General features: G+C 44.0%; 1 protein-coding gene across 1 annotated transcript in view; it reads right to left on the bottom strand.

Annotated features, from left to right (window-relative positions):
* Positions 1 to 9733: 9733 nt before the first annotated feature.
* The window catches only part of PAG1 (phosphoprotein membrane anchor with glycosphingolipid microdomains 1), a 165305-nt gene continuing 162209 nt past the window's right edge, over positions 9734 to 12829 (bottom strand). The window contains exon 9 of the mRNA XM_055126776.1: positions 9734 to 10571. Coding sequence (XP_054982751.1) covers positions 10200 to 10571 — 372 coding nt within the window. The 3' untranslated portion in view covers positions 9734 to 10199. The remainder of the gene's footprint in view (positions 10572 to 12829) is intronic.

Here is a 12829-nt window from a genome sequence, read left to right as displayed (position 1 = left end):
GGGGAGGCCAGCCTTGGCGGAGGTCTGGTAAAAGGACATCTGTGGGGCTTGGGGGTATTCAGAGTTGTGACAGGCCAAGAAGGGGACAAGAGCAAAAAAAAAAAAAAAAAGCAAAAAAAATTCCCACTTCCGGGGCTGGAGTAATAGCACAGCGGGTAGGGTGTTTGCCTTGCATGCGGCCGACCCGGGTTCGAATCCCAGCATCCCATATGGTCCCCTGAGCACTGCCAGGGGTGATTCCTGAGTGCATGAGCCAGGAGTGACCCCTGTGCATCACCAGGTGTGACCCAAAAAAGCAAAAAAAAAAAAAATTCCCACTTCCCCTTTTCTTCGCGGGCCTGAGTCATTTGCTGTGAAATTTCCAACTTTCAGGTATCTAACAGGTGAATTCTCCTCAAGGCTGGGGACATTGTCGGCTCCCAGGATCCGTTTATTATCCAACGCTCTGTCCCTTGGCGAGGCTGGGGGTTGGAAACACATCCAACAGTGCTCGGGGGTATTCCTGGCTCTGGGCTCAAGAGTGACCCCTAGTGGTGCACCGTGTACAGTACCGGGAATGGGATCAACCCAAAGCCCGTGCAAGCCAGGCCAGCACCCTCATCCCTGTGTCACCGCTCGGCGCCCAGGGTGCCTTTCTTCACAGGAGTGGCTGGCACCACGGGCAGGTGTCATCACGAGCATCCCGTGTATTTTTGTGAAGATGCTTCTTTAGCATTGAGAGGATTATGCAATTGCAAGATGCCATGCTCAATAATCTTATTTAATTCCCAAACTTGTCAATAGGTTCTATACTATTGACCCTGTCACTGGGCTACACTAGCATGCGACAGGGATGAGTGGAGACGTTCCTGGCGCCCGCTCGAGCAAATCGAAGATCAACGGGATGACAAGTGATACAAGTGATACTACTGCCCCACACCTGTTAAGGGGGATCAGAGACAGCCATTGCGTAGCCAACTCTAAGTCATCTTTGAGCAGGAACTTTTTTTTTTAGTTTTTATATTAAAAAATTGAATCACATTGAGTCACACTGTTACAAGGTTATTCATGATTGGGTTTAATAGTGTTCTAGCACCCGTCCCTTCACCAGTGTACATTTCCCACCGCCAATGCTCAATGCTCCCAGTATCCCTCCTGCCACCCCCTCTCCTGCCTGCCTCTGTGGCAGGCTCTCTTTCTCTCTGTCTCTCTGTGTCTCTCTGTCTCTGTCTCTCTCTCTCACACACACACAGACACACAGACACACACACACACACACACACACACACACACACACACACACACACACACACCCTAGGCTGAAACTTAAGCTCCAGTGCTTGCCTAGAAGGCCTGCCGCTCGGCCTGGTCAGCAACCCTCTCCGTCCTTCTCAGGGTGAGCTTCCTGATGACGCCCCCATACCTTGGCTTCGCAATAAGGGCCTACCAATGCTCCATTCTTGGCCTTCCCAAATACCAAATGAATTTTTAACAAGCTTTCATAGAAAACTGACCTTTATTGCAATTAAAAAAGAACAAAGACAATTTGATAAGTGCCTTTAATTACAATGTACCTGCTATTTACATGTAATTAGACTTTCATACAGCTTGAATGGGGTTCATTATATGTAAACTATAAGATTTTACAAGTTAAATTTCAGCCTTTGGGGAACATTCATGATAGAAAGACTACCAGTAGAAATGTACAGAAAACACCCATTTCAGTTCCTTACGTACCATTACTGGATGAATGATAGAGATCTGGCCACAGAAGAGAATTGTAAATATGCATCAAATTGAAACTTATTATTACACGACTAACAGTATTGCTATTATTTAAACATAACAATCGGATCATTAAAAACACACCTTTAATTTTTATAGCACCTATTTTCCAAAATTCAAAGCAATTGAATTTATATTATCTCATTGATCTCCATAACATCTCGATGAGGTAGGCAAGGTTGGTATCATTATCCCCATTTTGCATATGGAGAAACTGAGGCACAGAGAAGTTTTCGTAAGGTCACACAGACAGTGCTGGAACAGGGATAGCAGAGTGTGAGCTCTTGTCTCCAAAATCAATGCTTCTCTTCAAAGTTGTCCCCTCTGAGAATGCGTCAATGTCTCCACGTGCTTTTCTGATAAATGAAAATGATCCATGTTCCTTCCATAAGCATTACTGAAATACTGTAGGCAACAAACAAACACTTTGGACTGGACATTACATGGCCACAACATTCTCCTAGAGTCCAGAGGAATCTTTCATTGGGTTTGTTTTTGATTACAGTTTCTTTTCCCAGTAAAAGAAAAGTCAGATGTTCTTCCAACAAACAGGCTTGGAAGGATGCATCTTATCTTACAAGTGATAGCTTTGCTAGCCGTGCTAGACTCCCCACAAACCAGGCTTATTCCTGAGTTCACAAAGAAGAAAGTAAATAATATGGAAATCTCTGAGATAAACGACCTTATGTGTATCTCTTGCTGGGCTGCCGCCTAGACCCAGAGCGAGGTCCCACGCTTTCCCAAGACAGGAGGGTCGGAAAACTTGCCCTGTTCGTTTGATTCCTTTTTTATTTCTAATTCCTGCTCAGCTCCCTCTTCCCCAAACACACAGACGGTATGAAAAATCTCCTTCCAAGTGTCATAATCGGAGGCTTACAGGGCTCACATCTCTGAAAGAGACCCCTTGCTCCCGGAAGCACCGGGATCCAAGACACCAGCGGGCAGCGAGTGGAGAGCCCACTGCAATGAAGCTTCCACGACAGTTCCAGGAGAGACAAGTAGCTGAGAGCTGGGCTGGGGGGTGGGGTGGGGGTGGGGGTGGGGAGGAACCTAAGGAAAAATTGCCAGCAAGCTGAGTGAGAAGGCTCTTGAATATCGTGCCAGTTTTGCTGATATGTTTTTGCATTAAAATATGTAAAAACATCTGAGGAAGGTTGAGTAGGCTTAGGCCTTTGGTTTCTTGGTTCCTGCACGGCTGACTTTCAGGAAAGCCTTCATTACCTAAACGGGGAGCTAGAGTGAAGAACATTCTCCTTAAGCTTCAAAGTGGCAAAAAAATAAATAAGTAACAAAACTATGGGGCCAGAGAGAGAGTACAATGGGTAGGGTTCTTTTCTTGCATTAAACTGACCTGGATTCAATCCCCAGCATCCCATATAGTGCCCTGAGCACCCCCAGGTTAAGTCCTGAGTGCAGAGCCAGGAGTAACCTTTGAGCATTTCCGGGCGTGGCCCCCAAACAAAACAAAGAGAGTCCACTGTAACTCCGTAACTAAGCACGGACTTTCCAACCTTTCTCACGTCAATGATGAGCTTCATAGAGCCATGCAGATGCTGATTTCTGAAGAAGCACACCTGAAACTTGCATGTCAAGTACAGTTCAACTGAAAGGAGGTGAAAAATCCCCAATTAAGGAAAAACAAACCATGGTAAAAGGAAAACCAACCCCGGACATTAAAAGACAATTCTGAGTCGAAGGCTGTGGTGGCGGGGGGGGGGGGGGGTGCGAAGAATTTCTCTTTTAGCCCAAATGACCTTGATGAGTTGCTGAACTGGTTTCCTGGTTAGACATTAAAAAATTACTCGTGCAAAGGGAACAGATACCCGCTCTGTTAATCTGAAGAGGGGGGGGGAAAGGTACTCCAAATAGCTATCAAATAATTAGTGACTTAAAGTCAAATTAAACAAACAACAAAACACCAATATACACAATACATCCTGGATCCTTAGGGGTAAATAAAGGGACTCAGCTGCTGTGTCACCTGGGGTGGTGCTTAAAAGCTTCTCCCTCCAAATAGTTGCCTATAAATGACCAACTTATTCTCCATATCTTGTAACTCCAGCTAGGCGTTGGAACATTCTCATTTCCCTGAGGTCCGGGAAGGTAGATCAGAATCACGGTGACTGACCTAAATCACAAGTACTCTCTCTCTGAGGACAAAGGGGGTTCAGGAGCTACTTGCCTAAACATGTTCCTCAGTGTACTTTAAACATGATGACTGCTTAGAAGATGGGGCTCTTTGCTTCCCCCTCAAAACAATCAGCATGCACGTCCACGGGGCAGCCTGTCATTGCTGGGGGGACAGCGAGTGCCTGGTTCCAGCGTGATGCTCATTGTATCGTTTGCGCTGGATTCCTCCTTAGACTTTTCACAACATTCTTTTCTGAGACCAAAGGAAGCGCAGAACAAAATTTATTCTCCATGGCCCCTCGGTGCCAATCATCTGAAATAGGAAATCTATGGGCAAGAACGACCTCGATCTAACAGATAAATAACGGCCAGCAACTCTTCCCGAGGTGCATCCTAGGCTTCAACTGGCTGCTTGTGAAAAAGGAGAGTATGAATGGGGAGCCGTGAGCAGAAGGACCGAGGGGGAACTGTGTGCCTGCAGGCCGGGTTTGGGGTGCGGGACGTGACAGAGATCCGAGAAGATGTGCTCGTGCCTCCCAGGAGCAGCAGCCTCAGGGGACTCTGGCGGGAAGAGGCCCAGGAGCTGCATGTGCCAAGTGACAGGAGACATCTATCTGTCCGGGGGAAAGGCGAGCAAGCTCGGGAGGAGAGCAGCTGCCACACCCCCTGCTCACACTCACGCTCTTGACGAACGACGCAGAGCAAAGATCAAGAGGCTGGAGCGGGTCGGATGTTTTTAGACAAAAGTGAGGTTGAGCTCATTCTCAGGACTGGAAGCAACTTTCTCCTTTTTGTAAATCAGTTTGGTTATTCCCAAGATCTTTTGAGACAATGAATAAAAATGCCACTCGGTGTCAGGAACTATGAGTGTCTGAGAAAGAGGAAGATAGATGGGGACCAACCGGCAGACAATGTGTCACTTTTAAGGAAACCATTGGTATGAGGAAGAGAGAGCAGGAATAATGAAATGCAAATTCTCAATGTTTTTATACCTATATTTCGAACTTCCCCTGAAAATATGAGGCACATTGTAATAACATTGCTTAAAAGGTCACATTAAAACATTGTTACCAATTTAACATAACAAGTCTGAGGAATGACCATTGCCAATCCAATATTGAACATGATCTGGGAAAATCAGAGCACAATAAATTAAAAGAAAAACAAACACCCATAGTATTTAAGTGGTGTACCAAGAAAATCTAAGTGCATTAAGATAAACGATTACCAAGCTGATGTAAAAAATAGTCTTTGAAACAAAAACTGCGTTTCTCATTTCAACTGACATTAAGAGGAATCTAAGCCACCATTACCTTATTAAATCACAGCTACAAAAGCAATAAAATACTTAGCAAATATTACAGACCGGATATAAACAGGCTTTAAAAGATGCAGTAGGAGAACAAAAACCCTTAAGAATGTTTGTTCTCTTCTGGACCATAATTTAAAAAATTTACTTTGGCAATTCCAGATGAAGACTCTAATTTATCGTGGTTCAGGACTGATCTATAAGTCACACACATTCCAAGCATGTCCCACTTGTCAAATGCCACTATCAAGACAAATGGACTGAAGAAAAGTACAAAACAGAACAAGAGAACACTACCATAAGACAAGAAGTTTAGATTTCACTGCAAATAATGCCATCTTTGATACGAGAGTCACTTGTTCCTATTTTCACGTAAGTCACTTATTAACACCACACATGACATGTCAATGTTTCTCAGTTACACAGTATAATAAGCCTGTCAAGATTCCCTGGGAACAACTCTCAGTACTACTACTGCACTTTCAACAGCCACGGCTAAGCTGGCCACGTACCGGAAATCAACACTTTGAAGAGAATGGCAGCACTAGATCACACGACTCAGAGTAACTCTTACAAGGAGCACGGGGAAAAAAAATCTCATTTACTCATTTACAAAATGGGAATTCAGTCTTGAACTGAAGCTCTGTGATTTTCGCCTCAGAGCATGTCGTACCACGCCGCTTCCTGTGGGTTCTGTGGTGAAATCTCCTGGTTTCTCAACAGAGTGAGACAAGATCCCCATGTGTGACACGGGGCCTCTGCTCTGGAGAGCACGGGGTCACCCTGCTGAGGCCTCATCCCCACTCTCAGCTTCTGGAAAAATCTATTTGCTTCTGGAAAAATCTCTCAAAAACCTGAGAACGCCTTTCCATGTTTCCTCCTGTCAGGTTGACCGTACACTGAGGCATGTGTAGAACCAAACTAATTTCAGCTACCACTGTTTTTGGCCAGGAGGATTATGGACACAACTTAAGATATGAACATATTAGTCAGAAAAATTAAGCAACTAAAGAGGTTTTCTCTAGTGACCAAGTGAAAACTATTGCAGAACTCTTTCTTCTAATGTTGTTTTTGTGACAATACTCATCACATGAGTAGGATATAGACTCCTGAAGACTAATAGGATATATTTTAATTAATTAAGCACCAGAGCATTATTTTGTATATAACTATACACACACATATATATATAATGTGTGTGTTTGTGTATATATACATATACATATATATAAATATATAGTTTGTTACTGGCTTAAGTAAGCAAATATCTAGACAAACAAAAAACAAATATGAGAAATATAATGACATTCTAAGACTAGGTTTTAGTTCTCCATGTTGAATATCTATTGTCAATTTAGTACTCAATTTGAATTAACCCATAGTCTAAGGGTAGATAAATCAGTAATTAGTCTTTTATCCACAAAAGAGAGAACAGTAGCTTAAAACCTTCATCAGACTTGATAACATAATTTAGTGCAAGACAAAAATACTCCATGTAGTCAACATATTTGTAACAATTATTTTAAGAATTTGAAAGTTCAAAAACATTTAACATACAGAGTTACTTTCCTGCTGTCATATTTGATGAAATATTGTCACTTAAAATTTCTTTTAAATTCAAACTATCTAAAAATAATTCTGACATATGAAATAAAAATTTCTAGAGCTTATTTTGATCTTTCAGTATAATTTCACACAAGGTGGGTTGTGAATTATCAAATAGACCCTATGGATATCCAAGTAGAATATTTTTGTTTGGGGGTTTCAGCTGGCTGTGCTCAGGGATTACTCCTGGCTCTGTGCTGGGGGGTTACTCCTGGTGGGCTCCGGAGTCCCATGGAGTGCCAGGGATTGAATCCAGGTCAGGTGGCTACAAAGTTCAGCGCTTTACTGCTGAACTATTTCTCTGACCCTCAAAGTCGAATTTTAAAGATCATCATTCATGCATCTAAACTCTGTAACATTTAACTCCAGGAGAATGAATAAAAGATCATGAAAGGTAAATTTTATTTCTTTAATATGGGAGGGCATTTGGGCTGCACCTGAAGGTGCTCAGGGGGTCACTCGTGGTAGTGCCCAGGGACATGTGACACTGGGATCAAATGGGGCGTGGCTACACGTGGGGCGAATGCCTTAATCTCTGGATTGTCTCTCCAGCCCTTCAAAGTGAGACAGTTTAAAAGAAGTCTCCAGTTTTGGTCCAACTCAAGGATGCTAGCACGTGTTCTCATCAAAATCAAAGTAATGGAATGTATTAGATATTCTACCCTAAGGTCAAAAGTGTGATGACACTGCAACCAACACACTTCACTTCTTAAACCAGGTGGTTAAAGAGCAGAGACATTTCCTCAAGATGATGCCACTTCTCCCTCCTCCAAGTCTCCTGGGATGGGTTATCACTTATTCTTTTGGGATATATATGGGAGGGCTTTAGAGTTTTTCTGAAAGTACGTTTCTAAAGCTCTATATATCACAAACTGTTCTTAGCATTAGTTCTCAATCCAAGAAAAATATTTCATCTGTTTTATGGCCACAATTTTTTTTGCAATTTCTGTGGGGAATTCTGATTAATAAATGGCAAGATAATAAAGATTATTAATGATGCGCTTCTCTCTAGAAATGGTTTGACACTTTTGGAAACCACACCTGCTTCCTTGATGATCGGACATTCGGAAATGCCTGAAAACTGGACTGGTCAGGCACCCAGAAAGGACAGAAGCGCGGCAGGTACATGACTAGTTTTGCCAAGAACCCCATGACAGAGAGAGTTGGCTCAAATGCATTAATACAAAAGCAATAAAGATCACCTGGCAAGGCTGTGCTTAGGAAGAACGTGAATTCAAAGAATATGGGCCTGATGCTTTCCTGATCATTTTCTTTCTCATCAAATGGTGCTCTGCCATTATCTCCTAATCCAAGATGGTCTTGCTTCTGCACATGGCGTTTTCAGAGAAGAGAACAGACCGATTGAAACATGACAACCCACTGGCTGGCCCCAACACAGCCTGCTTTACAATTTCAGAAACGTGTAGCCGAGTAATCACAAAACCGAGCCGCGAATACAAGGGCGAGACAAAACATGCCAGGGAGGTGGCCCGTGTGATTTTCAAGACGCTTCATCTTCCCAAGAGCATTCTTTTCAGAAGAAGGGAAAACAGCAAGATTATGCAATCTGAAGAGACACAGATGTCACAGAGGTACGGAGTAATTGCCTCCTTTTCCCTTCCGTGCGGGAGAAAAAGCTGCCTTTCTGTAGCGGCCGTTTTATAAAAGCACTTCAGCCTGGCTCCTTTTAAAATGAAAAATGAACAAGTCGTTCAATGTTGGCCTTGCAAGATCTAAAGAGATGATTAAATCCAGTCCTGGCAGAGCTCTCTGTCTGAGTTATTTCAGCTACTGATTTTGGTAAAATGGAGGGGGGAAAAAAATCCCAATACGCAATTTGCAAGAGCTGGGTTGCAGAAGCACACTCAGTTTTCCTCAAAGCGCAACCAAGCCTAACGGAATGATAATGTTGCCATGAGATTTGAGATTTGTGATTCGCAATCATCGTGGTCATATTTTGTTCTCCTTTCCATTTTTTGTTAACCACTCCAAAAATTTCAATATTGCCCACATAAACCACCGAAGAGGATCATTTCTATTTTCCCACTGACTTCTCCAGGGAACTGGACAGTTCTGTCTTGGAGTCCCAAGTACCATTACAAAAGTAGAGTCTTTTAAAAACCCTCACTGTTTTAAACACTTAGTTAGAGAAAAGAGATAACAACTTGAGCTTATGTGCTTTATGATATTTTTCAAAAACAAGAGTATAAACCATCATACATAAAATCAGAATAGTTAATATATATATTTTTTCTGGCACTTTCTAGAAATTAGGCATTAAACATAAAAACATCTTATAAATTTATATAATAAAAATAAATGCTTACATTTCAACCTTAGATAGAATACCTTAGGGTAGCAGTTAATGTCAAAAGCCCCACACCCTCGGTGTGGAAGCAGGGGCCATCAGAAACACACACTCAAGTCCACAGCCCTTCAGAGACCACGCCCCTGGGGCTGTCAAAATATGTGATCTGTGCCCCAGATAGAGATTAAGGCTCTCTGTTTTGGAGGAATGAACTCTGGGCTAACACACGTGAAGAAGTACCACAATATTCATGAAAATACTGAAAAGGCTCAGAAGTGTTTCAAATACTGGGACTGGGGAAAGTATTCCTTTTTTTTTTTTACTAGAAAAATAAAATAAAGCATCTGAAAATGACTTCAAGTACTTTGGGAGAGGAGATTGATGGGGTGGGGTGGGGAGTGCCAAAAAATCAGTAGGAATGACCTAAACTCGAGGGATGTCCCCAAACCTATCCTGCACGGCCTGGCCTGACAGGGCAGCATTGACGAAGCCTGGAGAATGGCAACCAGCAATGGCATTTTTTTCAGCATCCCCAAACCGTTTTTTTGTTTTTTTTTTTTTTTTGGTGGAATGCAAAGGCCAGGTGGGAATGCTTCCGAGGAAGAATGTATAAAAAAAAAAAAAAAGGGAAGAAGGGAAGATTATAAGGGGAAGAAAGTCACATACATGAGTCATGTGGAGTTCATGCCCAATTCAATCAGCTTAATCAATGGCTGAATAAATAGCAGTACTCCTACATTTGAAAAAAAAAGAGAGTGAGAGAGAGAAGAAAACAGAGAGGAGAGGAACGAAAGCGGAGTGGCGGCGTTTCCAGTGGAGCTGTGGAGGTGAGCACAGTTCCTCCTCACAGGTGGGGCGAGACCCCTGACAGAGGGCTCGGAGGGGGGTGTGCTTGGCAGGGGGTCCCCTCCGCTGGCCAGCGCCAGGCGTGTACCTCACTGTTCCTGGGAGTGGGGAGACGGGGCGTGCATCTGGGATTGCTTCAGTGCTGTGGGAGCAGCGCAGACGGACAAGCCACAGGGGCAGAGCCTCGTGGGAGCAGCGCCCGGGGGGGTGGGGGGCACCGGCGTCCCCGCAGGACTGCTAGAGCCTGGTGACATCCCGGCACTGCTGCAAGTCCCCGATACTCTCGTAGTCGTTCTCCTTTGGGAAGAGGCTGTGGTGGCCGTTGGTGTCCGGGGGGCCCTTTTCTTCTTCTCTACCCAGAGTGTGGATCGCCTCGTAGTGGGGCTCCGGCTCGTCCCCTGGGCGTCCCGCGGGGGAAACCACCCCCATGCTGTTGCCGGGAGTCTTCTCAAAGTCTCTGACCGTGGCATAGAGGTCACTGCACGAAGAGGGAGATCTCTGGGCGGTTCCCTCGATGGAACTGTACGTGGCCTCTGGCACTTGAAGCGATGGTCCCGATTTATTTCCCGGCTGTCCAGGTTTGTTCACTGACGAATACATAGCTGAGATCTAGGAAACAAAGCGGGAGTCAGGGAGTCTGAAGGTTGAAGGTGAGATATGGAAGCTTCCTCTGAGTCATCCCCCCTGTCTCCTTTCCCCAGGCTCCCTGCTATATTACTGACATGGAACATGGAAGTTTATGATGCACAAGGTGATTTTTTTTTTTTGCTTTTTGGGTCACACCTGGCAATGCACAGGGGTTATTCCTGGTTCATGCACTCAGGAATCACTCCTAGTGGTGCTCAGGGGACCATCGGGGATGCTGGGAATTGAACCCAGGTCAGCTGCGTGCAAAGCAAACGCCCTACCCACTGTGCTATCACTCCAGCACCACAAGGTGATAATTGAACATGCATTCATATGATGAAGTTTAACCAGTCAGTTAAGCTGCACCATTGTGTGTGTGTATGTTTGTGTGCACACGTGCACATGTGTACATATCTCTTAAAAATCTCTCCTCCCCCACTTTTGACTTTTTTTTCCTTTTCTCTAGTTTAAAAATAATTTTTTCTGCCAGACTCAGCAGCTCCTGGGCTGCGTACTTCCACCTTGATACTTGGGACCACGGGTGCTGGGGGTTGAACGTGAGGCACCGGAAGCTTCCTCGGAGTCATTTCCTTGCTCTCATTCTGCAGTTTCACTGCTATATGACAGATATGTACTTGGAAGTTTATGGTGTACAGGTGATGGTTTAGCATGCGTACATATTACAAAAGATTGCGGTTATTATTTTGAAAATCATATAGCAATATGGCTATTAATAAATAGCCACTTTATGGCTACTTAACATTTCTATTAGTCTGATTACTATTCTTATTGTCCCACTAGTACTAAAGCTTTATTCTTAACAACTTAGGAGTATAACAGTACCATGTATCTCACTGTGGTTCAATTAAAAAATAAAAATTTTTAACACCCCCCAAAAAAACCCAAAACAAGTATAATAATTCCTCGTTGTTAACTGGAGTGCTCCTGTTTGCACCAGATCCCAAAACTTTCTGGCCACCCGGCTGGGAGTTCGTACCCTTTGACCAGTATCTCCCATGTCCTCTGCACCCCAAGCCTAGAAACTAACATTCTACTCTCCTCTGCTCATCAAGCTTGGAACAAGAAAAGAAGAACTTGTAAATTTATCAGCAAGGGAAATTCTTGGCTCCTACTTCAGAGTCGCAGCCAGAGTGTTTGGGAGTGGGGCCGGCAGTTTGTACTTATCTAAGATCTAGCCAAGCGTGCGGGCCACTGAATGACCATCCATCTGTTTCTCCCAAGTGGTCTGAAGTGCGATTCCTGGATTGTGGCAGTACACGCATATTCTATTCTTTTTTCTTTTTAAAAACTACAGTGTGTACTTGCAAGCGGCCGACCCGGGTTCGATCCCCGGCATCCCATATGGTCCCCCAAGCACTGCCAGGAGTGATTCCTGAGTGCAAAAGCCAGGAGTAACCCCTGAGCATCGCTGGGTGTGACCCAAAAAGGAAAAAAAAAAAAACTGCAGTGTGTACTATTGGTCATATAGACATTTTCAGGCCAGGCTAGGTTTTCTTCAGTGAGAAAATTCATCCTTATTTGCAGCCAGCCAACTCGAATGACTTTGGAGTCAAACAAACTTCCCAATGGGAACAACCAGTGAGTTTCCCGCTAAGATTTCTGACCCTGACCCGTGCTTTAATTCTCTTTGGTAATGATAGACCCAACATACTGATTAAGAGATCTGGGGATATGACTTAAAACATACTCGAAAATAATGATTACCTGTATTTATCTTTCCCTCAGAGATAGATTTACTCAGACACCCGGGAAATAAATGAACATGCTTTCTGACAGATGCTTGGCTTCCTAAGTGTGGGGAGATATTTTCCTGCTTTCACATATCTCACAGACTGTGGACGAAGTTTCCAGCTGGCCTCAAAAGCTTCCTCCGACGTGTGCTAACTGGTCATTTGCATGAGAACTTTCCCCCACAGGCTGGTGGCTCAGAACTGCCAAGCTTTGACGATCCCAAGGTTGAGAGTCAGAGAAACAACCGTGGAGAAGGTCCTTGCTGTACGGATCTGTCTGTTCTAATGAAGAGTAAATTAGCATTCTAACCTTAGAGGTCTGAAGAGAGAAACCTTGAAATGAAGAGTGCTTGTTGCATAAATGCAGGAAGAATAAAGTCCTGTCCCTTTTCATAATAAGGTACTTATTATCCAAATAGCTAAAACTGGGCAGATGAGATGGGGTGGGGAAGCCAGATACACCAGATTTATCGCTCACCTGCACGGGTG

The sequence above is a fragment of the Sorex araneus genome, chromosome 2, assembly GCF_027595985.1.
Source record: "Sorex araneus isolate mSorAra2 chromosome 2, mSorAra2.pri, whole genome shotgun sequence".
Taxonomy (NCBI): domain Eukaryota; kingdom Metazoa; phylum Chordata; class Mammalia; order Eulipotyphla; family Soricidae; genus Sorex; species Sorex araneus.
The sequence above is the reverse complement of the archived record's forward strand: the minus strand, read 5'-3'. Positions and strand labels throughout refer to the sequence as shown.